The 27,184-nt window shown below is 53.4% G+C and overlaps 1 protein-coding gene across 1 annotated transcript; it reads right to left on the reverse strand.

Moving 5' to 3' along the window:
- Positions 1-2,880: 2,880 nt before the first annotated feature.
- On the reverse strand, positions 2,881-13,608 carry ISX (intestine specific homeobox). The gene is made up of 4 exons (XM_036457764.2): positions 12,378-13,608; positions 6,804-6,955; positions 4,794-4,898; positions 2,881-3,768 (listed from the first exon to the last, which is right to left on the reverse strand). The coding sequence occupies exons 1-4, from the start codon at positions 12,568-12,570 to the stop codon at positions 3,529-3,531; spliced, it is 690 nt and encodes a 229-aa protein (XP_036313657.1). The 5' UTR covers positions 12,571-13,608; the 3' UTR covers positions 2,881-3,528.
- Positions 13,609-27,184: the final 13,576 nt, after the last annotated feature.

A 27,184-nucleotide genomic window follows, 5' to 3' on the forward strand; every position in this document is an offset into this window, starting at 1 on the left:
GCTGGGATGCCACTGTTGAGGTTTCCCTCATTAATTAGTGAGTTAAAACTTTGCGCTTGTTCGCTTTATCTCTGTATGATTTTAATCTTAAAAGAATGACCTCAAGTCTTTGGTCCACACAGCTAGAGTGTGCGCCTGTCAGGAATTGACTCAGGTGTGCTTGATAGGGACCCTTTATTATGGTTATTTTTAGCCCCAGAGCTCTTTGAAAAGCTGATGAAAGTAGCAAACCCTTTCCCTGGGAAACACACACACACACACACACACACACACACCTTTGTGTACTCTTGGGAGAGTTCCTTGCCTCCTGATGGTTTAAGAATTCCTGGGATGGAGTCTGGGATCAGAATAGTTGTTCAAGTTCAAAAGGAGAAGAAGGCAGAAGGAAGAGCTGGGGAATGACTTTTTTCTTAAAGCCTGTGTAGTGCTTACTATGTGACAAAAATGACTAACTCACTTAATTGTCACAGACACCCTAAGCCACAGGAAACTTGCTCTGCAGAGGACATACTCGGAGGGGACATGCCAGCTGCCCAAGGTCACACAGCTGGCAGATATAAGGTAAGGGAGTAAGATAGGTCCTGGGGATGAGGGTGTGGGGGCAAAAGACATCCCTCCCTGGAGAGGAAGAGGTGGCCCTGCAATCACCTGTCACATCTGTACTGAAGGTAACATTCTGATCACAGAATGTCTGGCCGTGGGCCCCACCCTATCTCCAGAGGATTCTGGGGGAAGGAGGGCATTGCCTGGGACAGGAGACGGGGACTGTGATGGTTAATTTTACACATCAACTTGTCCCGTTCCGCCCCCCCCCCCCCCCCCCCCCAATCCCGTGCTCAGGAGACTGGTTTAACATTCCTCTGGGGTGTTCCTGGACTGACATTTGAATTGGGAGACTGAGTAAAGCAACCACCCTCCCAGCGTGGGTGACCATGAAGCCAGAATAGAACCAAGGGCGGAGGAAGGGAGAACTTGCTCTCTGCCTGTCTGAACCAGGGCATCACCTCCTGGTTTTGGATTCAGACTGGCGCTCCCACCTCCTGGCCTCCAGCTCAATCGCTGCAGGTCGTGGGGCTTCTCAGCCTCCATAGATCACGAGAGCCAATTCCTGATACTAAATCTTTCTCTCTCTCTCTCTCTCTCTCTCTCTCTCTCTCTGTCTCTCTCTCTCTCTCTCTCTCTCTCTCTCTCTCTCTCTCTCTCTCTCTGTCTCTCTCTCTCTCTCAACCCAGACTGATATCGGGCCCCTGAGCAGAGCAGCCCTGTGCTTCTCCATTCCACTGCCAAGTCTGCAGATCTGCACTCTCACCCATGACCTGCCTCTAACATGACGTCAACAATGGCTGCGAGAGGTCTCAAAAGAGAGCCTGCTGCCTGCCCTAGGGGCTGCCATGGCCCCCTGGGTGTGGGGGAGCTGTCAGCTTCCATCCTGTCCCTGAGAGACAACCTGGGAGGCAGAGAGAGGCTGCAGGAGGGCGTTTACATCTGGAGCGGAGGATGCAGAGTGAACCCCCAACAGGGGGCTGGCTGAAGTGGGAGGAGGGGTCACACCTGAGGCCAGCCAGCGGAGACACATGGAGTGGACACCAGCAGCGGCTGACAGAGGCCGAGGCCGGAAGTGCACATCCCCTCCCTGGAGAGAACATAGAGGCATTTGCATAAACCCTTTCCCAACTCCCACCCTCAACCTGGCAGAGACTTGGGCGGTGGGGGGGTGGGGGTGGGGGGTAAAAGAGGGGCAGAGGGCACATTTAAATTCAAACGTGACTGAGTTTAAACCTGAGTGTTTGAGGTCTCAGTAACACAGAAGTTACCAGAATACATTTTCTCCCAACAACGCAGGAAGTAAAGCCAGTTGTAGCAAAATGATAAAAATGACATTTACACATTTGAGCTCAGGGCCATGAAGTGGGCACCTGATATTGGAGTCAGTAAGCGAGGAGCTACCCGCCTTTGTTTGTTAATCGATTCGTTTGCTTCCCAAATCCCTAGGCTTCCCCTTCCACCCAGATTTTGCTGGAGGTGAGGCGCAGTCTTAAACCTCGGGCTCTGGGTGATATTTGAGTCCAAGTTTGCAAAGCTCATTCGCATCGTGGGCTGTGCTCTGTGGTGCTGGCCCATTGCACGCCTGAAGCAGAGCTGGCCTTGCTGCCCGCCATGGGCAGGTGAGAGAGCCGAGGCCAGAGAGATGGAATGGCAAGGGTACCCAGCAGATTAGACAGCACGCTGGACGAAGACCCAGACTTGCTGAGTCCCAGTTCAACTCCTGGGTGGGGTCCAGGGAGACTGCAGAGGGGTTGGGGCTTGGAGAAGGACCCTAGAATTTCTAGGGTTGCCTATGGAGGTCAGGCCAGCCTGCCCAGCACAGGGGAGCAGGCCCTGTCATCCCCCAGAAGGACACGTCTCAGCAATCCTCATGCAGAAGGGAGGCTCCATGCACGGCCTCCCTGGGAGCAGGTGTGACATATCCCAGGGCAGCCACTTTCCTGCTTGGACCTGGGACAATAGCATTACTCCACAATGGGCCCTGCCTCCCACTTTGCAAAAGCACTCTCACTTCCTTCCTTCCAGACCCTGCCCGATGGCTCTGTGTGGCAGGCCAAGTGGGCAGGCCAATTTACAGATGTCAAAACTGAGGCCCAGTCAGGGCATGTGCCCAGCTCAAGGTCACACTGCTAAGGAAACAGTGGAGGCCAATGAAGTGCTAGGCTTCTCAGGAAAGGGTGAGGCTGGTCTTGTAGCTGGTACCTTTGCAAAGTCCTGAGAAATAAACTCTACAAAGATCTTGCTATCTCACTCTTCATTCGGATCAGAAATGGCAACATCCCTCCCCAATTCAATAGAATAACCAATGACACTGAGTTCTGTTTAAAATGAAAAAAAAAAAAAAAGTTTCCCTATATTTCTTTAAGACATTCACATCAAAGCCACACAGAATGTGATAGACATGGGCCAACTGCAAGGTCATTGGCGAAGGTTGGACCTGCAGGAGAAGGCCAGGATGGTCCCCTCGACTGAGCTCATAGGGGCGGAGCCTCGGCCGCTCATGTCCATATCCAGTTCCATTGACGGAGGGCTCAGTAGGTACTCAATACATGTGTCAGGTATGAGAGAGCCAACAACTCCTCATTGGCCCCCTCTATGCCTCTGCTGTCACCGAGGTTCACCTCACCAAAGGCCCTCAGAAGTCACCTGCCCAGCTGCTTCCTGTTACAGATGAGGTCCAGAGAGGGTCAGTGACTGGCTGGAGGTCACACAGCATGTTGGAGGAAGCACAGGTGCAAGACAAGGACCTCCTGGTTCCCGAGCTCCCCCTGAGGTCCGAACGCCTCTGTCATTGAGCCAGGAGGGCCACCTTGCTGCAGAGCCTGCTGCAGCCTTCTGATGGGCATGCTGGGTGGCTTCCTGGGATGTGGGCCGTCTTTGGATCAGGAGGTTGACTCCCCCAGATGCCAGGGCACCCTCCTGCCACTAGTTGTCACCTGGGGAGGAGCAGGCCCCGCTGGGGAGCGGATGTCCACCCAGTCCCTATGTGGAAGTGGCGCAGATGCTGCCCCACATGGGGTGTGGAGGCGGAAGGACGCAGAGGGCAGGGACGCAGGTCTGCAGGATGACAGGGCCCGGGAGAGGTGGTGTCTCCCATGGGTGGTGTGGAAGGAGAGTGACTCCAGCAGGAAACCAGGCAGAGGCCAGCTGACCTTGGTCTGGTGGATAACACCCCGGGGGAGGCACCAGCCTGGACAGCGCGGGCGGCGGCAGCAGGGGGCCCTGTCATGGGAGAGGTCAGGAGCCCGTGAGTCCTCAGCTTTGGCCCTGGGTGGCCCTGGAGCTCCCCAACCTTCCCCCCTCCCCCCCACGAAGTGGGCAGTGGTAGTGGTGGGTTATGAAATGTATGCACGGGGCTGGGGGTGAGGGGTGGGGCGGGAGCCAGGAAGCCTGGCCCTTATCCCACCTTTCACAGCAATTGCTGGACATGGAGAAGTCACTTTGCTTCTCGGAGCCCAGTTTCTGTGTTAGCAGGAAAAGGAGGATACGTAAATAAAAAATTCTGCCCAGCTGGCATGGCTCAGTGGTTTAGCATTGACCTTGAACTAGGAGATCATAATTCAATTCCAGGCCGGGGCACATGCTCGGGTTGCAGGCTCGGTCCCCAGGGTGGGGAGTGCAGAAGGCAGCCAATGAATGATTCTCTCTCATCATTGATGTATCTCTCTCTCTCTCCCTCTCCCTTCTTCTCTGAAATCAATAAAAATATATTTAAAATAAACCCCGCCTCCCAGTGACTGCGAGCCTCACAAACCTTTCGCCCCAGGACTGTCTATTCCGTGTAGAGCTGCCGCCCCGGAGGTTAGCATCTTGTACACAAATAGGCGGCTCAATGGGCGGCCAATACTTTCATCCTCATCAAAACTATCCTGTCCTCGGAGGGGCACGTGGCTCTTCCCGGCCACCCTGCGGCTGAGGCAGAGCTGGGACTCGAACCCGGGCAGTGGGACCCCCGGGTTCCCCCCAGGTACTGCCTTTTACTCCATGACCCTATTCTGTAAACTGTGACTTTTACACCAGGAATCAAGGAGGAGGGAGAAGCCTGTGAGGGCCACTCCGTGGGTGAGGGCACGGGGACAGAGAGAGGCCGTGAGTTGTCCCAGGTCCCCCCAGACTTCCAGAACATCCTTGCCTATGCTCTTTCTAAAAAAAAAAAGATTCCCCTGAGGTGCTTCCTTCCATCTGGGTCTGGAGGGGAAGTTCCCAGATAGCAGGTCCCCAGCCCCCTTGGTGCCTCAGCCACTCACGGCCACGGCTGGGGCCACATCGGCCTCACTTGGCTGCTGCGGGACCTCCAGGTTGCCCATTTTCTCCTGCTTCCGCCATTTGGCTCGCTGGTTCTGGAACCAGATCTGATGAGAGAGAGAGAGAGAGAGAGAGAGAGAGAGAGAGAGAGAGAGAGAGAGGGAAAGAGAGAGAGAGAGAGAGAGAGAGAGAGAGAGAGAGAGAGAGAGAGAGAGAGAGGATGGAGGTAAGCAAAGGGTTTTTCTTTTTCTCTATTTAGTGTCTCCCCCAACATGCCTCATAACCACACCTCCCGAGAGACTTTGCGGTTTAGAAAGCTCACAGCACCCAGGCTTTCTCTGGCTCTGGGGTCAGCCTTCTGAGAGGGGACAGGGACCACAGCCTCCAGTGCCTGCTTGCAGGGCCAGACCATTCGGGAGGGCAGCAGCGGGGAGCCCCGTAATCAGGAGTGATGGAGTGCATGGCCCACCAAGCCCAAGGGGCAGCCTCTCCGCTTCAGCCACCAGCCTCCATGGGAAATGTGGGCCCAGCCTTACAAGCTCATCCAACTTCTAAGACAGAAATCTTGATTTTTATGTGAAAGTTTGGAGCTTTCCAATACTGTGCAGACCAAGTATCGATAAAACCCACCCGCGGGCTGTTTCCTGCTGGCAGGCCACCCATTTGCAACTCCTGTGGGCCCCTCGGATCTGCAGGAACATGGACCGTTCCCTGTATTCACGAGCATTCTGATTGTCCCTGACACGCGGCCGTTTACACTGGGTCAGTCTGCTGAGACACCGCTAACTTGTGAACCACTGAGCTGGGGCTACCAACTCAGCTGGTGACAGATTTCTAATGGAAAGAAGAAGGGGAGGAGCCTGAGGCAGGGGCATCCTTAGCCAGAAGAACAAGGTAAAGAGTAGAATGTTGAATTGGGCCCTCACTGAGATTTTGAATTCAAATGAGCCCATCATGTTTGTTAAAAAAAAGAAAAAAAAAAAAGTGAGTCCTAACTGGTTTGGCTCAATGGATAGAGCATCAGCCTGCGGACTCAAGGGTCCCAGGTTTGATTCGGTCAAGGGCATGTACATTGGTTGTAGGCTCATCCCTAGTAGGAGGTGTGCAGGAGGCAGCTGGTTGATGTTTCTAACTCTCTATCCCTCTCCCTTCCTCTCTGTAAAAAAAAAAATCAATGATAAAAGAAAGGATAGTTTTCACATTTAAAAAAATATATTTTATTGACTTTTTACAGAGAGGAAGAGAGGGATAGAGAGTTAGAAACATCAATGAGAGAGAATCATCGATCAGCTGCCTCTTGCACATCCCCACTGGGGATGTGCCCGCAACCAAGGTACATGCCCTTGACCGAAATCGAACCCAGGACCTTTCAGTCTGCAGGCTGATGCTCTATCCACTGAACCAAACCGGTTTCAGCAGTTTTCACATTTTTAAATGGCTGCAAAAAGTCCACACAAGAAGAATATTTGGTGACCCATGCAAATTACACAAAATTCACATGTTAGTGTTTATTGATAAAGTTTTATTGAAACACTGCCATGCTCAACTGTTTGTGTATGGCCTGTGGCTGCTCTTGTGCTAAGATGGCAGGGCTGAATAGGTGTGACAGTGGTCAAATGGCCCCCGAGGCCCAACATCATCACCACCTGGCCCTTTCCAGAAAAACTGTGCTGACCCCGGTCTGGATGGTCAAGAGGCATTTTGTGAGTGAGGCTGCAGAGGGGATGATGTTCTGAAGCTGTAGCCAGGTGGAGAGAAAGAGAATGGGAGCATCTGTCGATGGCCATCAGCAATGCCACCTCACTCCATTTTCACCCCCAAGGAGAGAAATCACATTCTAACTAAGAGACCTCCTTTCCTGGAGCGTTACGCTTAGCAGATATGAATGACTGTATCTGGGAGACAAAGCCAATGGCAAGTTTCAGATGGGGCAGGGCCGGAGGGTCCGGGATCCATACTGTCTCCCCACGGCCCCGGTGCATGGAGGTGGGGCGGGAGTGGGGGGATTGTACCTGCACCCGGGCCTCTGGAAGATTGATCCTGGCTGCCAGCTGGTTGCGGACGTGGATGTCTGGGTAGTGGGTGAAGCGGAAGAGTTTCTCCAGCTCCTGCAGCTGCTCCGTGGTGAAGGTGGTTCGGACTCTCCGCTTGCTCTTCCTCTCCTCTGGATGGAAGGGGGTGGGGCCAAGGCGTGTTAGTGACCTTGCCGTTGGCTTTAGTTACAGACCACAGTGGGTGTGAAAATGAGGAAGCAGGGGAGAGAAGGCAGAAGAGCATCAATGGAATAGGGAACAGAGAAAAGATAGCACACAGAGCTCAGCCTGCAGAATTTTGGACCTCTGTGAACCAGAGGTTGGGAAGACGAGCTCATGCATGGGGTGCCCATGCACCGGACAAGGTTCTCCATCCCCAGGAAGGGCTGGGATCTCCTGGGCCCAGTCAGAGAGGACGATGAGGGTGGTGGGCCCCATTTTCCGAGCCGTGGAAGGGGAACTGGATTGGGAGGGAGAAAACCCTTGAGTTCCTGTGTAGACCCAGCATCGCAGGCCCAGGAGCTGGTGGCCACAGTGTAGCACACCGGCAGCGCTGGCCGAGGGCACCCTGGAGGGCATGGGGAGTGGGGTGGGAGTGTCAGGGAGTGGGGGTGGGGTGGGGTGGGGCAGGGAGAGGTGAGGAAGGTGGCAGGGAAACTGCCCCTGTTCCAGCTTGCTCCTCTCCCCGTTATTAATTGTGCGAGCTGCGAATCACACTCCGGTGGGTCTTCACAGAGAGCGAGTCAGCAGAACTTAATTAAACCTGAGCCGTTTAGCACATCGATCATAAGAAATACACAATTTACACAGGTGATTAGGCCACCTAATTATAAACCGATGTTTCTCCACGCTCGGCTCCCTCCCCTGATTGCTCCTTCTCTGGGGTCTGCTAATGGGCCCTGGCTGCTCAGCTACAGGCCCGAGGGGGCTTCGACCGGGCCAAGTCTCTGCAAGGGCCTGTCCTTGTCTTCCTGAGGCAGGGGGCTCAGCAGGGGGGAGGTCCAGGGCACCCCTAGACCCCTGGGAGCCCTCCCGCAGGCTGGGGATGCCTCCTGGACATGGCAGGTGGGTGGGGTGCAGGGCAGGAGTCTCCCAGGGCAGACCCACAAGAGACTCTGCTCTCCAGGGATTTCCTGTGGTTCCCTTGTGCCCACAGCAACAGCCATGACCTCCTCTGGGAAACCTTCCCTGGCTGCCTGGATGGACCAAACCTCCCTGAGAACAGGCATCAGAGAGCTGTGTCACCCCCTCCCAGCACTCAGCACCGCCGTCATTGCGCTTCCCTTGTGACTAGTGGATGGCCACTCGTCTTCCCTGCTGGCTGAGGGCAGGGCTGTGCGTGTGCTCTGTGCTCTGCTCTCTGCAGCATCCCCACTCCCCGCTGACACCTGTGGCGGCTTTAAGATAAGATCCTTGCATCCTTGTCTCCTTCAATGCGGGCCCACTTTCGTGGCTCCCATAACAGATGGGCCATTGGAAGTGGCGGCTGCCACGTGGCTCCCTCCCTCTCGGATTGCTCGCCCCGAGAGACGCCACCGCCATTTGGGGAGGACGCTCATGCAGCATGTGGAGAGCCCTGCCTGGGGAGAAACTGAGGCCTTCTCCGACGGTTGGTGCCACTTGCCAGCCGTGAGCGTGAGCCCCCGTGGGAACAGATCCTTTACTCCAGTCCAGCCTTCAGGTGACAGCAAATGACTCCCTTACCGCAATCTCACAGGGACCCTGGGCCAGGCCACCCAGTGAAGCCATTCCCAGACTCCCGACCCATGGAATCTGAGTGACATAGTAAGTGCTCATGGTTATCTGGAGCCAGAGTTGGGGGACAATTTGTGTGTGTGCAGCAGTAGATAAGCCTGCCACCCGGCAGCCACGCAGCAGCTCGTTGCATGCCTGGATGGAGCATATGATGAATACATCAAGTTTAAATTACAGCCCGTGCTCAAGCCTCTGCCGTCCACTCGGGCTTCTCTCAGCTCAGACACGCCGGGGGCCTGTTACCATAGTGATGTTGTCAGCACCCTGCTTGCGTCCCTCAGACCTTTGTGTGCTCCAGAGTCACTGGCTACTGCCAGGGCATGACTTCCTAGGCTGAAGAGCCCATGTCATTCCAAGGAGTATATTTGCTCCATTTCCCAAAGGATCGAAGCTGCAGCTTTGCACAGTGGTCACTGCCTTCAGCACTGGGGCTTAAATCCTCCCTTCAGGTCCGCTTTTTGGGGATCTTACAAGAATGCAATGTTTGTTTTTTGCAGGCAGGAGTCCAGCATTGTACTGCCTTGTACTGCCAACAAGGCCTAGGAAGGAGTCAGCTTCTCAATTCTGGAACCAGCTTCTCGGTCCCCCAGACCTGTAGGAATGTCCCCATGGCCAGAGTTGGTTGTGACTGGTGGCAGGGACTGAGATAAGGGGTGTGTGTGTGTGTGTGTGTGTGTGTGTGTGTGTGAGAGAGAGAGAGAGAGAGAGAGAGAGAGAGAGAGCAAACTACACTTATCCTGGGGGAAGTACAGGCTTTTAGCTCTGCATCCTTTAGCCCTGCTGCTGCCTGCTCTCCTGGAAGCTGGTCTAAGGACAGTCATTAATGAGTTATGAGACACATCCTAGATCTCCAGGGAGCTGGCCTCTCTCAGAAGGCGGGAGCTGTCAGCTGGGCTCAGCATCCTCTTAAGCTGGGAGATCCTCTTGGAATTTCCCATTGGCTCGAGACCTGGGAGAGTCCAAGCCTTAGATGACGAGGGTCCCTGTGAGTGCGGAAAGATGTGGGGAGGATGGACGACCTTGGCTGCTACTGGAGACAGGGGGAGTGGAGCACTGGCCTTGGCCTGGATGACTGGCAGGGCCCCGGCTCTCGTAGGTGTTGGTTCTGCAGCTCAGAACAAGCCACTGTGCCTCCCTGGGCCCCAGCCTCCCCAAAAAGTGGCCCCAGGACCCCTTACATCCTTGGACCATTTTGGGAGAGCTGGTTAGATCTGGAATTCATGGGCACCATCCTAGACCTAGAGTCAGAGTCTTGGGTGCCAGGCCTGCCACACTGCATTTTCAGGAGCTCCCTGGGTGTGCCAATGAACCTCACCAGCCACACCATGGAGCCCTTAACATGGCACATAGGCCAGAGGAATTTACTTCTCTGTGGCTATTACTGGGGTGATGGAGGTCCTGCATGGCAAGAGGGAAATAGGTGGGGTGGGGGTGGGGGTTCCTGTGAGGGTGGGAAAGGCCGCCCCTTGTGCCACCCTGCCCTGCCCTGCCTGGAGGGGAGACACCCGCTGCTGGGAGGAAGCTTCTGCGTGGGAAATCGCCATGAGTGAAACTATCAAGGCTTCTCAGCACCCAGTTTGCCATGGAGCTGGTCATGGTGTCAGAGCTGGGAGGGACCCCAAGAATGCTCTCGAATGCTCTTTCATGCTCCAGATGGGGAAACTGAGGCTCAAAGACTCAAGGCTCGCCTGAGGGCTTCTTGTGAATCGGTGCCAGCTAGACGCAGAGGCCAGATTCCTGCCATCCCAGCTTTCTGTTGCCCTCGCCCAGCGTCTCACAGACTCTGCTCCTTCAGTTTCTGCCAGTGACCTCTGTGCTTTTCGCCAGGGTGGCGTCCCATCTGTATTATTATTTGCTTAGCAGCTTCCCAAATAGACGTTTTTGTTTACTTAATAAGTAAACTTACTTAAAAGGAAAACCTCACATTGTGACCAAAAAATGAGGAACCAGCATCCTGGGTCCTAAACAGAAGCTTTGTGTACAGATAATTAGAACTATTGACATAAATCATCTCATCTTTGCGTGCCCCTCAGAGTCATCTTGAAAACCACGGGGGACCTTCACTGGTCTCGGAAACACGGGATTCCAGCAGAGCGCAAGGTGGATGGGTTTAAGCCACGTCAGGAATAGCCTGGAGTGGGTGGTCACGCCTGTGACAATTAGGTGGCAGGATGGCCATGGAGTGCTGGGAGCCAGGGGAGCTGTCTAACCCATTGCTGCTCTTTGGGTGGCCACCCCCTGGGGTCTGCTCTGGCTCTAGCTGACGTGGATGTAGTGGCATCTTTATGGAGGCTCAGGATGAGTGGCTGCCTGTCTTTTTTGCCACCAGCCATTGTTTTATTTTTATTTTTATATTTTATTGATTTTTTTTACAGAGAGGAAGAGAGAGGGATAGAGAGTTAGAAAAATCGATGAAAGAGAAACATCAATCAGCTGCCTCTTGCACACCCCCCACCGGGTATGTGCCCGCAACCAGGATACATGCCCTTGACCGGAATATCGAACCTGGGACCTTTCAGTCCACAGGGCGACGCTCTATCCACTGAGCCAAATCGGTTTTGGCTGCCACCAGCCATTGTCAGCTAGGAGAAGGGCAGATCCTCTGGCAGGGATATTAGATCTCTCTCTCTCTCTCTCTCTCTCTCTCTCTCTCTCTCTCTCTCTCTTTCTCTCTCTCTCTCTCTTTCTCTAGTCATAGATTCTATGAAGCTGCAGCAGGAGAGACTAAGGTTGTTCCCCCGGAAGAATAATTTCTGTGAATGCTCATCCAATTCACTGGAACATATGAATGAACTTCTGAAAACGACACTGAGGATCCTTCCCCATTAATAAGCTCAGCTACAGGGGAACCCGCCACCTCCCCGGGAAGGAGGGGTCCCTTCATGGTCTTCCCTGCAGCTGGGGGGCTGTGGGGTTGTGTGTGGGGTTCCCTGAGCTTCCTCCCCAGCCTTTCCTTGAACTAAAGGGGTGGGAAAGGGGAGAGAACTGGGACCCTCACGTGAGACATCGACTTTCAGACGCCAGTGGACACTTGAGACACCACCTCGGCTTCCCCTTCCTTCACTCAACCGTGTCACCGAGGCTGACGCTCAGCCGAGTGGGAGACTTTCCTGAGCTCACACCAGCCAGAGTAGCCCTGAGACAGATGTCACCAACTCCTGCTCTTTGAGGTACCTTCCCCGAGCCAGCCGAGAGGGAGGGGTCTGGATCTGGTCATTGCCCTTTGGGGACATGCCCTGCGGGGGGCACTGGCTGGGAGAGTGGGGGTCAGGATGGGCAGATCCGGGCAAAACTTCAGCCACTCCAGCTGAGCTGGCTGGGCTGCGCTCACGAAGGAGAAGACTGTGCGGACTGAGCAGTGTTTAGGGACGGCCTGAGCAGGCTCGGACCTCGGGTCTTCTGCTTACTCGTTGGGCAACTCGGAGACACCGTCCACCGCTCTCGGTTCACATGTCAGGCTATGGTCATGCTGAAGTTAAATAGGAGGCACACAGCCTCCGGGCAGTGCCCGTCATGTAGTGACTGCTGAGTAAGTACCTGGCAGCAGCATGCTCAGGGGGGCCCACTTGCAGGACAGCCCCCCCCCCCCCCCGCCCCCTGTCCCTGCATCCCACAACTGACCGAGCCTGGTGTCACATCGGAACAGCCATACTTCTGAGCCAGAGAGATAGAGGTTGAAGGCCCCAGCCCCATGCTTGGCATCTCTGGGTTTCAGAGCCCTCTCTCTGCCACCACCGAGCAACCCGGCTGGGCCGTGGAGACTCAGGAACGGATAAGAAATGACTAGAAGGCACTTACCCTGGGGCTGGTCCTGGGGGGGCCTCTCTAGCCTGGAGCCTGCAGCCGCCGCTTGCCCGGTGCTCCGTCCACCTGCCCCTTCCCGCCTGTCCCCGTCGCTCCTCTCGGCGGGCCTCTTTAAGATCTCCTCGATGGAGAAGGACAGGCCCAGCTTCCTGGGGGCCTCATAGCACCCCGAGTCCTTCCTCTCCATCCCCCCCCCTGGGCACTCTCCGTGGGCAGCTGGGAGGAGGGCAGAGGGGGCTTGTGGATGCCCAGGGTGACTCTGGTGGTAGGTGGCTGCTTCCTGGGATCAAGAGGCTCCTGGGATCAAGAGGGAGGGCTGAGGTGGAGAGTCGGGATCCTCATGTCGGGGTATCCAGGCACGCCGCCGCTGCCTCCCCAGGGACTTCCATGGGCCGCTGCCGCTCACGCCTGGGATCAAGGTGCGGGTCCCATGGGAAGAGCTGGCCCGGCTGGACCCAAATTGGCTTCGGTCTTACTGCAAAGGGTCTTCTCCGGCGGGCGGCCTCCGTCTCTAGCCGAGGCCCAGGCCCTGAGGTCACGGCCAGTGGGCAGCAGGGCACAGAGCTGGACAGAGGAGAAGCCTGCCCCCAGGGAAGAGCTGGGGTGTGGGTCCACCTTCTTGCCCTTTCTCTGGCTTATGGCCTTTCCCGCTGGTTCCAGCCAGGCCCCTTGGGTCCCAGGTGGCCAACTCCGTCGGGGGCCGCGCCACAGCTGAGGGTGTTCCCAGAGACCCCCGGGACTGTCTCTCAGCTCCGCGGAGTCTAGACTCCAGAATGCACCTTCCGAGCACCCGTGCTTCCGATGGCCTGCAGGTGGCGGCCCAGGGAGGGGTCACAGGGCACTGCCAGGTGCTCTCCGTGATGGGCCGATGGGTGATGGGCCGATGGGCTGAGTGCTGGTCTCGCCCTGACTGTCTTCGCTCCCCGACCTCACTTTAGAAACCTCTCCGTGGGCATCGGGACAGGATGTTTCTGCTTGCCTTTGGCGTCTTTTCTGCTTCTTTCCGGCTTGCAGGCCCTTCCCTGCCCCCGAGGGAGCACCGAAGGGCCTTTCTCTGTGCCCCGGAGCCGTGGGCTGGGAGCTGACAGGCACAGCCTGCCCTGGCCAGGAGCTCTGTTCCCAGCGGCTGTGTAACCAGGGAGGAGGGGGCAGTAAAACGGCTGATAAGGAAGAAACTCTCCACCCTCCTTAGGGCCAGGGTGCAGGTGTCGGGGGAAGGGGGCGGGGGGCAAAGGGGAGCTAGAGGATGGGTTTGGGGGGCCTGAGGCTGTGCAGGGGAAATGGTCCGGCTGGTGCAGGACAAGGGAAGGTGGGGCAGGATGGCCAGGAAGTGTCCGCTGGCCCAATAAAATGTGTTTACTCAGCCGGGAGGGTTTATGGGTCTCCTTCGGGCTGGAGGCTGGGCCAGGGTGCAGTCTGCTGGGTGTTGGAACAAGAAGTCTCTGTCAGGTGTGTTTGCAAATATGTGGGGGCACAGAGGCCCAGGCCAAGGGGCTGCAGTGGATGCCATGATGGTGTGATCCAAGTGCCTTCTTGGGGAGCTCCAGAATGCCACGCTGGGCTCGGGAGCCGATGTACAGGAGAGTGACAGATGTCCCTGGAGCGAGTGTGCGCAGGAATGAAGACATTAGAATCTAGACCTTGGTCAGAGGGTGGTGGTGGCAGGTGGGGGTGGGGAAGGCTGATCCTCACACCCCGAGGAGGGTGAGTCGGGAGAGTTCGGGACTCACCTGAGAGGGGGAACCAGGAAAGTCAGGGGGTCAGTTTTAGGAGCTGTTCCCCATGGAACTGTCAGGCTTTCGGGTCCAGCTAGGGGACTCTGGGCACCCGTAAGCCCTAAACTATTGGGAGCCGGTGTCACAGTCAGGGGAGTTGGACATTTGTTCAGGGACCCAGGCTCCTTCCCAGGTGAGATGCTACCGTCCTCTGGTCCTGGGCTCCAAGTTTCCTAGGGACAGGAGGGGGCGAGGAGGGAGTTCTGTAATCGGAAGTGGTTCCTGGAACTGCTGCTCACGTCCTGAGTCCAGGGTGAGTCACATGACTCTGCCCCATGCACGGGGGCTGGGAAACAGAGTTCCTCTCTGGGCCGGGAGGAAACTACCCATGGGGTGGATGCACAGTGAAGTGCCTGCTGTATACCCTTTAATGCCAGGAAACAGAGTCCTGCAGAAGTCTCTCCTCCTGAACAGCGGGTGGCAATACCTAGCACACAGGACAGATCAGGGAGCGCGCTTTCTCTCTCTCTCTCTCTCTCTCTCTCTCTCTCTCTCTCTCTCTCTCTCTCTCTCTCTCTCTCTCTCTCTCTCTCTCTCTCTCTCATTTGGTTCCAGAGGCTGGACCTGGCTTAAAGTCGATTCATAGTTCAGTCTGCTTGGATCTGGGGTTCTGGGTTAAAAGCCTCCATTTATATCACTTATTTGCAGTCAGTCAGAATAGCTTCCAAAGATCAGAATATCAGGTTGGTGAAGGACTTGTTATGTGAACTGCTCTGGAAATAGTGGGAGAACTGTTACATACGCAATATCATATATAATATATAGATCATACCTCCTTATGGACAGCTGTATCAAGCTGAGAGGACCAGGCCTCAATAGGGGATTTATCGAGTCTAGTATTTCTGGGTGCTAGTGCATGGCCAAGACCTTTATTCAGCAAACATTCCTTTGGTGCCTACTATGTGTCTGACGCCAGGCTAAGTACTGAGTAAGACCAACATGGCTTCTGCCCTGTTACAGATCAGAAAGGAGGCACAATAAACAAGCAGACAAGTGGACAAAATAATTACAAATTATGGTAAGCAGTTTGAAGGACACAGTGCTATAAATCGTCTTACAGTTAGTCTGTCTTATTTATTGCTATGTTCATGAAGATGCTTTTTAGGTAGGGATGAAGGGATAACATCTCTTCTACCTTGACCATACGTATGGCCATGTGCAAGGCTATTAGAACTCATGGTTGCACCTCAGAGAATGGGGGTATTGCAAAGAGAGGAGTGAATTGCTTTTTTTTTTTTTTTTTTTTTTTTTGAGATCTCTTGAAATGCCACGAGATGCCTCAGGCTTACCTCCTTACCCATTACCAAGGGCGTTGTCAGCCAGTTAAAACTGGCTTTGTTGGCTCATTTTAATTTGGGTAAATGTGGATTTTGTCATTGTAGTTCTTGGTTTGATAAAGACCGCCAGTAAGCAAAATAAAATTATGTCACATGGTTTCCGAGGGTCTGGAATTTTGGAGTGACTTAGCTGGGTGGTACAGACTCGGGGTCTCTCATGAAGTTGTTAAGATGTCAATTGGGCTTTGGTTATCTGAAGGTTGGACTGTGGCTCGAGGACCTGCCTCCAAGAAGATTCACCTACATGGGTGTTGGCTGGAGGCCTTAGTGCTCACTATGTAGAGCTCTCCATAGAGCTGATTACAACATAGAAGCTAAATCTCCTGGACTAGTGATAAGAGAGGGAGGGAGGGAGGGAGAAAGAGAGAGAGAGAGAGAAGAGAGAGAGAGAGAGAGAGAGAGAGAGAGAGAGAGAGAGAGAATTATTAAGAAAGAGACCAAAGCAGAAGCTGCAGTGTCTTTTGACACTTAAGCTTGGAGTGACATACCACTACTTCTGACATATTGCATTGGCCACATAGACCAACCTGACACAACATGGGAGGGGACTACGCAAGGGTATGGATACCAGGTCGGTGGGAAATCAATGAGAGTCATCTTGGCTATGACTTCCGTGGCATGTGTGCAAGAAAATTAAAAACTTTCCAGATAATTCTACACATAAAGTCTTGTCAGGATGGACCAAAAGGGTGGATTATCCCACTTTTTAAAGGCTCATTCTCTAGTACCCCTCCCCCCCAAATGATGGACCCATTGTTTTCCTTGATATTCCAAAAAAACCACCTGTCAATTTTCTTCCTTTATAGAGTGCAAGGCTGAGGGTGTCTGGCTGACAGTTTGTAATGAAGAAACCCTTGGGTTTTCAGCATATTTATTTTATACTATTGATCTTTTCATATCACTTGTGCAAAAACTTGTCAGGAACAATACAAGAATTGCAAGGGCAATGACTGATTTCAACCTTTAACTCAGTGGCGGGAAAGTAATTATGTGGAGAGAAACCAATTGAGGGCTAAATGGGCGCTCAGTACTAATCCTCACCTGCCCCAGGCGTAGGGACAGAACATGCCCCTCAGCACAGAGGACAGAAGTCAGAAGGGAAGTGTGTCTTGGGGAATCCAACCATGATTTCAAGCAGAGCACAGGAACCAGAGCTTTGGCCCCTGCTCCCTTTAACGGCACTTTATGACTTGGAAGGATTTTTGGATGAGTTGGATGAATGGCCTTTGTTACGAGCAAGGGAAAGTTAAGAGTCTTTTCTATGCAGATGACATGGTTTTATTGTCACCAACCAGGAATGGCCTCATTACTGTCAGAAGAAATGGCTCAGGATGAACTGCTCCAACCCCCAGTTGTCATTTTTGGCAGATGCTCTCCAACGTGGAGTTGGCTTTTATTCAACAACGTGAGGCTCGCACTGCTCCTCACAGGGCACCACTTTCCTACTCAGTCATCTGGGGGACTCGCCAGGAGGTGTTACTTATCGAATAGTAGGTGTCTATGGGTGCAGTATTAGGATTTTCCTAAGGCCTTCTTAGGAGATTTGTAAAATGTACATTGAAGAAAATATTAAGCTAAAATAGTCAAGACTTAGCTTGATGGACTAGGATATTATTTTTCAGTGTTCTCTAAGGTGTTCGGAGGTGTTCTCTAAGGAAAAACAGCTTCTCACAGGGATTCCCATAGGAATTCCCACAGGCATTCCCACAGCATTCCCACAGCATTCCCACAGCATTCCCACAGGCATTCCCACAGCATTCTCACAGCATTCCCACAGGCATTCCCGTAGCATTCCCACAGGCATTCCCACAGGTATTCCCACAGGCATTCCCACAGGCATTCCCACAGGTATTCCCACAGGTATTCCCACAGGCATTCCCACAGGTATTCCCATAGGCATTCCCACAGGTATTCCCATAGGCATTCCCACAGGTATTCCCACAGGCATTCCCACAGGCATTCCCACAGGCATTCCCACAAGTATTCCCACAGGTATTCCCACAGGTATTCCCACAGGCATTCCCACAGGCATTCCCACAGCATTCCCACAGGCATTCCCACAGCATTCCCACAGGCATTCCCACAGGTATTCCCATAGGCATTCCCACAGGCATTCCCACAGCATTCCCACAGCATTCCCACAGGCATTCTCCCAGCATTCCCACAGCATTCCCACAGGCATTCTCCCAGCATTCCACAGCATTCCCACAGGTATTTGTGGGGGCCTGATGCGGCAGGGGCCAGACATGGCAGGGATCTCCCTTTTCCGAGTCCCACACCAAAAGAGAGATGAACGAACTGGTTCTAAGTGGAGGCGGCCAGGGATTGAGAAATATTAGAAATAAAGAGAGGAGACACAGAGATAGATTTTAAGCTGGGAGCTGGGTGGGTTGCCATACTGTCTGTTGGAGAGGCAGGAAGAAGATGACGACCATTCCCAGTGCATTTATTTTATACTCCAATACCAGGAAGTAACTTCAACTTATTTGCATTCTTAAGTAGGCTCTAGCATGCCTGGTCCCACCCCTGCTGACACCTGGGCTGATATGAAGTCCAAGCTGACAACATGTCCACCATCTTGGGGAAACATGTTCCCAAGGTGTGGCTCTGCCTACACCTTGAGTTCAGCTGACTATAATTAAGGAAAATTGCCATGTGCCTTCCCAGGCGGTCCTCTACAGGTATTATACAGCATTCCCACAGGCATTCCCACAGGTATTCCCACAGCATTCCCACAGGCATTCCCACAGGTATTCCCACAGGCATTCCCACAAGTATTCCCACAAGTATTCCCACAGACAATCCCACAGGCATTCCCATAGCATTCCCACAGCATTCCCATAGCATTCCCACAGGCATTCCCACAGCATTCCCACAGCATTCCCACAGGCATTCCCACAGGTATTCCCACAGCATTCCCACAGGCATTCCCACAGGCATTCCCACAGGTATTCCCCCAGCATTCCCACAGCATTCCCACAGCATTCCCACAGCATTCCCACAGGCATTCCCACAGGCATTCCCACAGGCATTCCCACAGGCATTCCCACAGCATTCCCACAGCATTCCCACAGCATTCCCACAGGCATTCCCCCAGCATTCCCACAGCATTCCCACAGGCATTCCCACAGCATTCCCACAGCATTCCCACAGGCATTCCCACAGGCATTCCCCCAGCATTCCCACAGCATTCCCACAGGCATTCCCACAGCATTCCCACAGGCATTCCCACAGCATTCCCACAGCATTCCCACAGGCATTCCCACAGCATTCCCACAGGCATTCCCACAGGCATTCCCACAGGCATTCCCACAGGCATTCCCACAGGCATTCCCACAGCATTCCCACAGGCATTCCCACAAGTATTCCCACAGGCATTCCCACAGGCATTCCCACAGCATTCCCACAGGTATTCCCACAGGCATTCCCACAGCATTCCCACAGCATTCCCACAGGTATTCCCCCAGCATTCCCACAGCATTACCACAGCATTCCCACAGACAATCCCACAGCATTCCCACAGCATCCCCACAGGCATTCCCCCAGCATTCCCACAGCATTCCCACAGGCATTCCCACAGCATTCCCACAGCATTCCCACAGCATTCCCACAGGTATTCCCACAGGCATTCCCACAAGTATTTCCACAGCAATCAGGCTGTCAGGGGAGAGCAGTTAGAGCCATCAGTCTGACAGGGGTGCAGTTAGGGCATCAGGTGAGCAGTTAGAAGCCAGTGGTTCCAGATCGTGAGAGGGATCCCGGACTGGAGAGGATGCAGGCTGGGCTGAGTCCTCCCTTCACTCCCCCCATCCGTGTACGAATTTTGTACACCGAGCCTCTAGTATGGAAATAAAAGTCTTAGAAATAGAAATGTATTTTTCAGTCTTGTAAATGGAGCCCCAGGTGGCCAATCTAATGCTGAGTCAGCAGATTCACGGTCACCAGGATCTACCTACCTTCCTACGAGCTCCATCCTCAGGGTTGCCTCACAGCCCACGCCGGCTGCTGGGGCTCCAGGCGGTGGTTTGAGTTCCAGGTGAAAGGAAAAAAGGACTGATTTCTAAGCTCGGTCAGCCCCTTCCCCAAGAGCTTTTCTGGAGGGAACGTCACCTAATGACTTTCTCCTTTGTCTCATTAAACCTCCCCTCTCAGCTGGAAGTGGGGCTAGAACACTTAGACGTTAACCTGGGGACATTGTCACTCTCAATAACCTGGTGACAAGAAGAGAACCATGAATATTGGATGAATGCAACGACTGGTAGTCTGCAGCAAAGCTAGTCATTGGGAAGCTGTACTGGAAACGTCCCTGGAAAGCCTGGAGAAAGGAAGGGAGGTGGCCTTTTTGGTGACATACGTAGTCATGAACAATACACACAGCACACTGAAACAGAGGCGTGCAAAGAAATTTAGGGAGATCCAAGGCCTGTAACCTGCCAAGCAGGTGTCAGTGTGGGAGGGCCGGTCAGCTCTGGGCACAGAGACCTCACAGGCACAAATGGTGGGGAGCCTCTTTCTGACCACGGGGTCAGGGAGGGGGCCATGGGGAAAATTTTCACAAGTGGACTTGAGTTATTTTGAATTTGAGTGATTTCGGTACCACTGGGAAGACCACACCCCTGAGATGTGTGTGCGTGCAACCAATTGCATACGAGTCTGAGTCGAAGTCACCATCTTGGGTTTCAAGTTGCTGTAAAATTGAACAGCTCGGACCCTCAGTTCATGACTGTGAGCATGCTGGGAGTTAGACAGATAAAGATGCAACGTGGCAGGCAATCAATGCTATAAAGCACATGTGTCAAACACAAGGCCCACGGGCCAAATCCGTCCCGCCAGGCCTTGCAATGTGGCCCGCACAGCGCTGTCATCACTGCACTCCGCTGCGTTTCCATCACAATGACAGTTTATGACTGTTCAGTAAACCATTCGGCCCGCGATTTAGGCTGGATTTTAGATTTTGGCCCCTTCTCTGATTGAGTTCGACACCCCTACTATAAAGGGACAAAAGCAGATTAGGACGATGAGAATGGGAGGGCAGGTATGAGAGTCAGAGAGGCATCTGAGAAAGAAGAGAATAGGGCCCAAACAGGTTTGGCTCAGCTGATAGAGCATCTGCTTGGGGACTGAAAGGTCCCGGGTTCGATTCCAGTCCAGGGCATGTACCTTGGTTGCGGGAACATCCCAAGTAGGGGGTGTGCGAGAGGCAGCTGATCAATGTTTCTCTCTCATCGATGTTTCTAACTCTCTATCCCTCTTTCTTCTTCTCTGTAAAAAAATCAATAAAATACATTATATTAAAAAAAAGAAAAAAAAAAAGAAGAGAATAGGCATCAGATGCTGGAGTCCGCACCTAGCTCTGCCTTTCCCTGCCGTGTGTGGCTACATCACTGCTCTCAGTGTCCACATCTGTAGAATGGGGCCAGAGGGTGCAGTGATTAGGAGCAGGGACTATTGCATGGACTCTCACCTTTGAATCCCCTCTCGACTGTTCACTGAACAAGTGACTTAATCTCCCTGGACCTGGGTGGTCTCATCTGTAAAATGGGGATGAGGCAGCTACCACAAAGGCGTGTCTGGGGGTGACCTGACTAAGGCAGTGCAAATGAGGTGCCTGCTTAAAGCAGGTGCACGGCCGATAGCGGTTTCTCCCCCCTGCATGCTCCGCTGGACCAGGGCACTCTATCCTTTCTTGGCAATCTGCTCCCCGCTGTCGCTGCCACTGACTCCAGATTCCCTCTTGCAGCCCGTCTCCCTGGTGACAGTTGCTATGACTGTCTCAGAAGTTCAGCGGCTACCACCCATTGCGCGGAAGACCCTGCGTGCTGCCGTCTGGAGTCCCTTTCACCCACCATTTATTAGGTTTGTTGTCCCCGATGACTTCTCAAATGAGCCCATAAATTAGGAGTATTAATAGTGTGTTGCTGGGTCTTAAACGGGTAACTTGTGTGATGGGGTCCATTTATGTACCAATTATGATCAATTGACCTTTCCAACTGTATTGCCATCCATCAGGGGACAATCAGTTCTTATCTTGGAGCTCTGAGGGTTGAAGGGAGACATGAGCCAAGGGGTGGAGGTTGTGTAGCCACAGTGATGCGGGTCCTTGTTTCCTCTGCACCCACGGGCCCCATCTCTTCACAGGCGGGTCACCTAAATGTGCCTCACAACTCTGGCCTGTGTGGCTCAGTGGATATAGTTTCGAAGGTTTGATTCCCGGTCAAGGGCATGTACCTGGGTTGCAGGTTCGATCTCCAACCCAGGTCAAGGTGAGTGTGGGAGGCAACCAATCGATGTGTCTTTCTCACATTGATATTTCTCTCTCTCTCTCCCTCTTCATCTCTCTCTCCCTCTCCTTCTCCATCTCCCTCTCCCTCTCCCCCCCCCTCTCCCTCTCTCTCTCCTCTCTCTCTCTCTCTCACACACACACACACACACACACACACACACACAAACACACACACATTAGTTAGCTTGACTAAACATCATTTCACTATGTATGTATTGTATATCAAATCATCATATTGTATGCCTAAATATATACAATTTTTATTAAATAAAATTTAAAAGAAGATGAAATCACCTTATGTGGTTTCAGTGGAAGGTGAGATTATTCACCCACCCAGAAAATCAGGGAGGACTTCCTGGAAGAGGTGGCACTTGGGTAGAACTGGGAGACGACATGACAGATGGCTAGAGAGGGGAAACGACCTGCCTGGCAAGTGGTGGGGAGAGTGCCACACAGGTTCACTTTTTAATTCTGCCGCTTATGAGCGATGTGAACTTTCTCGAGTGACATCTCTGGGCTCGTAGTCTCTCATCTCTTAATTGGGACTAGTGACGTCTATGTCCCAGGCTTGTTGCAAGTATTAAGTGAGACTACGGGAGCAGAGCACAGTGCTGGGCACCCGGTCAGTCTCCACGTGAAGAGTGCTGTTGTTTCCAAGGCCTCCCAGAGTGGGTGTCCGTGCCGCAGGATCTCCTGTGGCCGATTCTCTACCACTCATTGCATCTTTGCCCTGTTGGGTGGCGGCATTCCAGTTTGGGGAACTCAGCTCCAGGCCTGGGCCCAGACTGGCCAAAATCAAACACCTGGGAATTATACAATTCCTTCCCCTCGCAGCCCACATCTAAACCATCAGCAGTCCTGGGGGTAGATCTTTCAGCTGTGCCTGGAACCCCATCCCTCCGCATCACTGGCCCCTAGGTGAGACACTGTTCCCTCCTGGGACAGCCGCAGGAGGTTTCTGGTTTTTCTCCTTCCCCCTCCAGTCTAGCTCCACACAGCTGCCATATCTGGTCTCCCTGCTCAAGAACCTGCCCTGACCGCGCCCCCCCCCCCCCCAAACCCCCATCTCCAGTGAATCCAGCGGAGAGCCAACAGCCTGTGAAGCCCTGTGAAATCTGACCCCACAGACTCTCTGTGCTCCAGCCACACGACCTCCTGGATTGCACCAGACACACTTGCATCTTTGCTGTTCCCTCTGCCTGAAATGCTTTTCCCTACACAATCTCATGGCTCACGATTGTATTCCTTCTAGCCTGCTCGAACACTACTTTCCAACCAGGCCTTCCCTGCTCACCTCTTCTCTGACACTCTGATCCCAGACAATCAGAGAGGACTTCCTGGAGGAGGTGGCACTTGGGTAGAACTGGGAGACCCCTAGAGGTCATCTCTGTAGCCCTTAGCCCCTTCTTTCATGCACATAATTTTCTTATTTGGCATGTCTATGGCCGAGAGCTTATCACCTATCTCTCCTGCCAATGGGATTGAAAGCCCACGAGAGTTGGGCTTCTTTGTCCATTTGTTCATGGCTGTATCCCTACTATCTAGAATAGCATCTGGCCATTAACTCTTAATCAAAGGAGAGAGAGAAAGCCTCCTCCTCCATTGTCTCCTGCCTGGGTCCCTCTCCAGCTGCATTGCATTGTGCTATGCACGGGCAAACCCCGAAAGGTCCATTCGGATATCCTTCTCTCTCTGCCCAGCGCCAGCCCCATGCACCATCCACATGAAACAGAAACGTAAAGCTAAATAATGGACCTTCGTCATTTGTAGCTTATGCCTCACACCATTTTGCAATAATTAAAACAATGCACCCATTTTTAAAAGGAACTAAGAATGCGTCCCCTTGTCCCCTTTCGGGTGGAATTTTTCTGACGGGATGATATGATGGCATTTTAGGACAACCTCCAGTTCTTACTAGATTTTCATGGCACGGCTAGGAAGAGGGTCATTTTTGCAGAAATGATTGAGGACTTCCCGGTTTTCCTAAGGGCCTCTCTTAGCACTTTGATATTTAAATGACTCTTTTGAGGTACTTATTCATTATCCTCATTGATTTCCTCTTTGTTAATTATTAAAGTTCTCAGCCTAGAACTAATAACCAGCATTTTTGAGTGCCTGCCATGGGCCAGGCTCTGTGTATATGTTAATGGGTTTATTTTCCCCCTTAGCTCTCGGTGGGTACACTATGCATGCGTTATAAGGGAACCGAGGCATGTGAGGTGCGGTAGCTTGCCCCCATGGCCTCATCTTCCCCTGATCACACCGGCCAAAGCCCCATGGCCAAACAGGCTCTCAGGCTCAGGCTGGGGCTTCACATGTCATTTGTTCATGGGCTGCAGTTCGGCCCGCAACAGCCAGTGAAACGCTTAGCATGCTGCATCTCCTCAGCTTTCAATAAATAGGAGCTGCTGTTATGATCTGAGGCTCAAAGAGACAAAGTACACAGTCTCTTGGCAAATGCTAACACGCCGGGCAGCGTGACGGCGGGCTATTTTCTCCATTCGTATTCATGGGAAGTGCCTTACGACAGGCAGGCGCTGCAGATATCCTCAGGCTAAGAGGTAGACGGGCAGATGACTACCCCTGGTTAGCGAAGGCCGGGAGGGGTGGAGGGCACCCCCCCCCCCCCTGCAGTTGGTGGCCGCCTGTGGGACCAATGGCAGGTACCCGAGGAGAGGCTCAGAGCACGGGCAGCCACGTTAGAAAGAAAATAGCCACTTCTAGGGCCCGAGTTCTCCTCGCCGGGACCCCCTGGGCAAATGTGCCCCCCAGAGTCCTGTCACCTCTACTTCCCAAACGGACCCCCAGCCACACCCTCTCCCACCTCTGCTGCTGCCGCTCTTCTTCAACCCGCCATTGCTTCTACGGGGACAACCGTGAAAGCCTGCTCACCTGCCTCCCAGCTTCATCCTTCTGCTAGATCGCTCTTTTAAAAAATTAAAAAAATATATATTTTATTGATTTTTTTACAGAGAGGAAGAGAGAGGGATAGAGAGTTAGAAACATCGATGAGAGAGAGTCATCGATCAGCTGCCTCCTGCACACCCCCTACTGGGGATGTGCCCGCAACCAAGGTACATGCCCTTGACTGGAATTGAACCTGGGACCTTTCAGTCCGCAGACCGATACTCTATCCACTGAGCCAAACCGGTTTCGGCCATATTGCTCTTTTAATGAACATGAGTCAGGTCATGCTTACAACACGTCAAGGCTTCTCATTGCACTTAGATTGCCTTGGCCCACATGCTCCTTCCTGACGGGTATCCCCACCATCCTCCCCCCTTACTCCCCTAAGCACCCCCCCTCCCCTTTTCTTTCCGTTTCTCCAACACACCAAGCCGGGGCCTGCCCCAGGACCTTGGCACTTGCTGCTTCCTCTGGGTGGAAAGCCCTCCCTCAGGCCTCACTCTGGCTTCCTCCCTCTCACCATGCATGCCTGTCTCTCTTCCAATAGCTTCCCTGGTTGCCCCAGGGAAAGGAACTCCCTGCCCCAGACCCCCGACCCCGACCGAGGCACTTTTCCATTTTCTTCCCAATACCCGGATTTGAAATGACCTTGTATTTTATGTATTTCCTGTGTGTCTGTCTCTGTCTTTAGAGAGATGAGAAATTATGACTATGCTTCCTTCTGTATCTCTTGTGCCAAAACAAGGTATAGAATGCAATCAGAGCTCAGGAAGATGTGGTGCAGGGATGAAAAACAACTCTGTGACCAATAGACTGGAGGCATCGGGCAAGGCAGCCCTTCTCACCATTCATCTCTGGGTCCCCAATTTGGACCAGTAAACCTCTGCCTTGTTTCTGAAACCCAGTCCCTACTTCCTCAGCTTGCTTTCTCACTTCCTCATTCATCCCACAGCCACGGAGCACCTGCCACGTGCCACGTGCTCTCACAGATGAGGAAGAGGTAGATTTCAAAAGCTCAACAGGGACGAGCACAGAGAGGCATCGACCCAGACCTGGAGTGGAGGAAATCAGGGAGGGCTTCCTGGAGGAGGCGACGCCTCAGCTTGCATCTTCAAGAATGTGCACAAGTCGGACAGGTCGGAATGGAGGTGAATGGCGTGTGGGAAATAGTGGCCACCAGGCGGTAGCCTAGGGAAGCAGAATAACACCCACGGATGGCACTTTTCAGCACTGCCACGCGCTGTACTGAGCACCTGGCAGGGATGATCTCATCTGTCCACCCGGCAACCCTGGAGGCAGGTGCTGTACCATCCCCGTGTGGCGGAGAAGGGAACTGATGCGGAGAGAGAGGTTCGGGTGTGGGAGGGAACACAGCTCATACGGGGCTGAGATCAGGCGCCAGCATAGGTGTGTCCCTCTTGGCTTGAGTACTTCCCTCCCTCTTCTGTCACCTGCACAACAGGAAGTGGCCTGATGCTACATCCGAGTCCTTGCTCTCCAGCCAGTTCTCTCCCCCCCACCACCACTTCACCGGACACACCCCTGTGCCGGGTTGTGAAAGTCTTCTGGGTGGGTACAGCCTGGCGGCCAGACCTTTTGGATGCTCAACTCCCCACCCCTTGGCTTTCCCAGGCTCTGGACCTGGTGCTGGGCACACTCTCTGTAGCTCAGTTACAACGCTTCCGGCTGTAAGTGAGGGAACCCCAGCTCCACCTGCCTCACCCAGGGGACTTTATCTCTCCAGGGACAGGCGTGGCGTCCTGCGTCCACCTGCCCCCAGCAGCCACCTGTCTATCTCCATCCCCATTCGAGAGGGGAGCTGCCAAGGCTGCCCACCGAGGCCCTCTCTCAAGGCCACGGCCATGGGAGTGACGAAGGAGGGACCACAGCCATTCAGGTGCCCAGGAAACACCCCGCGACCCCAGGCCCCGGGTGAACCCAGTGAGACTCAGCACGAGGCCACCCAGGGGCCATGGCACAGACTCTGATACAGCGGCTTCGGTGGGAGCCTCAGTCCCCTGGGAAGCTGCGGCCCCTCCGGCATGTCACACATCTCCCAGGGCCTCAGTTTCCCCTTCTGTAAGCTGGGGCTAGTTACAGAGCTGGGAAGGAGATCCCCAGGGGATGGTGGAGCATCCTTTTAAGAAATGCTGCCTCGGTTACATAGAGGCTGCCTCCGTGGACCTAAGACAAAACGGGATTTTGAGTCAAAAGTGATTCAGAAGAGCTGGTCTCTCTCTGGGCATGAGGATGCGTTGGGAGCACCTCAGCCTATTTATTGTATTTTGCATCCATTTTCCTTCCTTTGTATTCACAAGGATCATGCAAAGCTGTGTCTAAATAGTCTAAAACAGTGGTCAGCAAACGCATTCGTCAACAGAGCCAAATAGCAACAGTACAACGCTTGACATTTCTTTTGAGAGCCAACATTTTTAAACTTAAATTTCTAACGCCACTTCTTCAAAATAGACTCTCCCAGCCAAAAACCAACTTCTGCAT

Source organism: Pipistrellus kuhlii, unplaced genomic scaffold (assembly GCF_014108245.1).
Source record: "Pipistrellus kuhlii isolate mPipKuh1 unplaced genomic scaffold, mPipKuh1.p scaffold_m20_p_3, whole genome shotgun sequence".
NCBI classification, from domain to species: Eukaryota; Metazoa; Chordata; class Mammalia; order Chiroptera; family Vespertilionidae; genus Pipistrellus; species Pipistrellus kuhlii.

Coding starts and splice junctions, on each gene's coding strand:
- ISX (XM_036457764.2), bottom strand. CDS start 12,570: ATGGAGAGGAAGGACTCGGGGTGCTATGAGGCCCCCAGGAAGCTGGGC. Junction 6,956..12,377: donor CCCCCAGGACCAGCCCCAGG/GTAAGTGCCTTC, acceptor CCTTCCATCCAG/AGGAGAGGAAGAGCAAGCGG. Junction 3,769..4,793: donor ATGTGGCCCCAGCCGTGGCC/GTGAGTGGCTGA, acceptor CTCCCATGACAG/GGCCCCCTGCTGCCGCCGCC.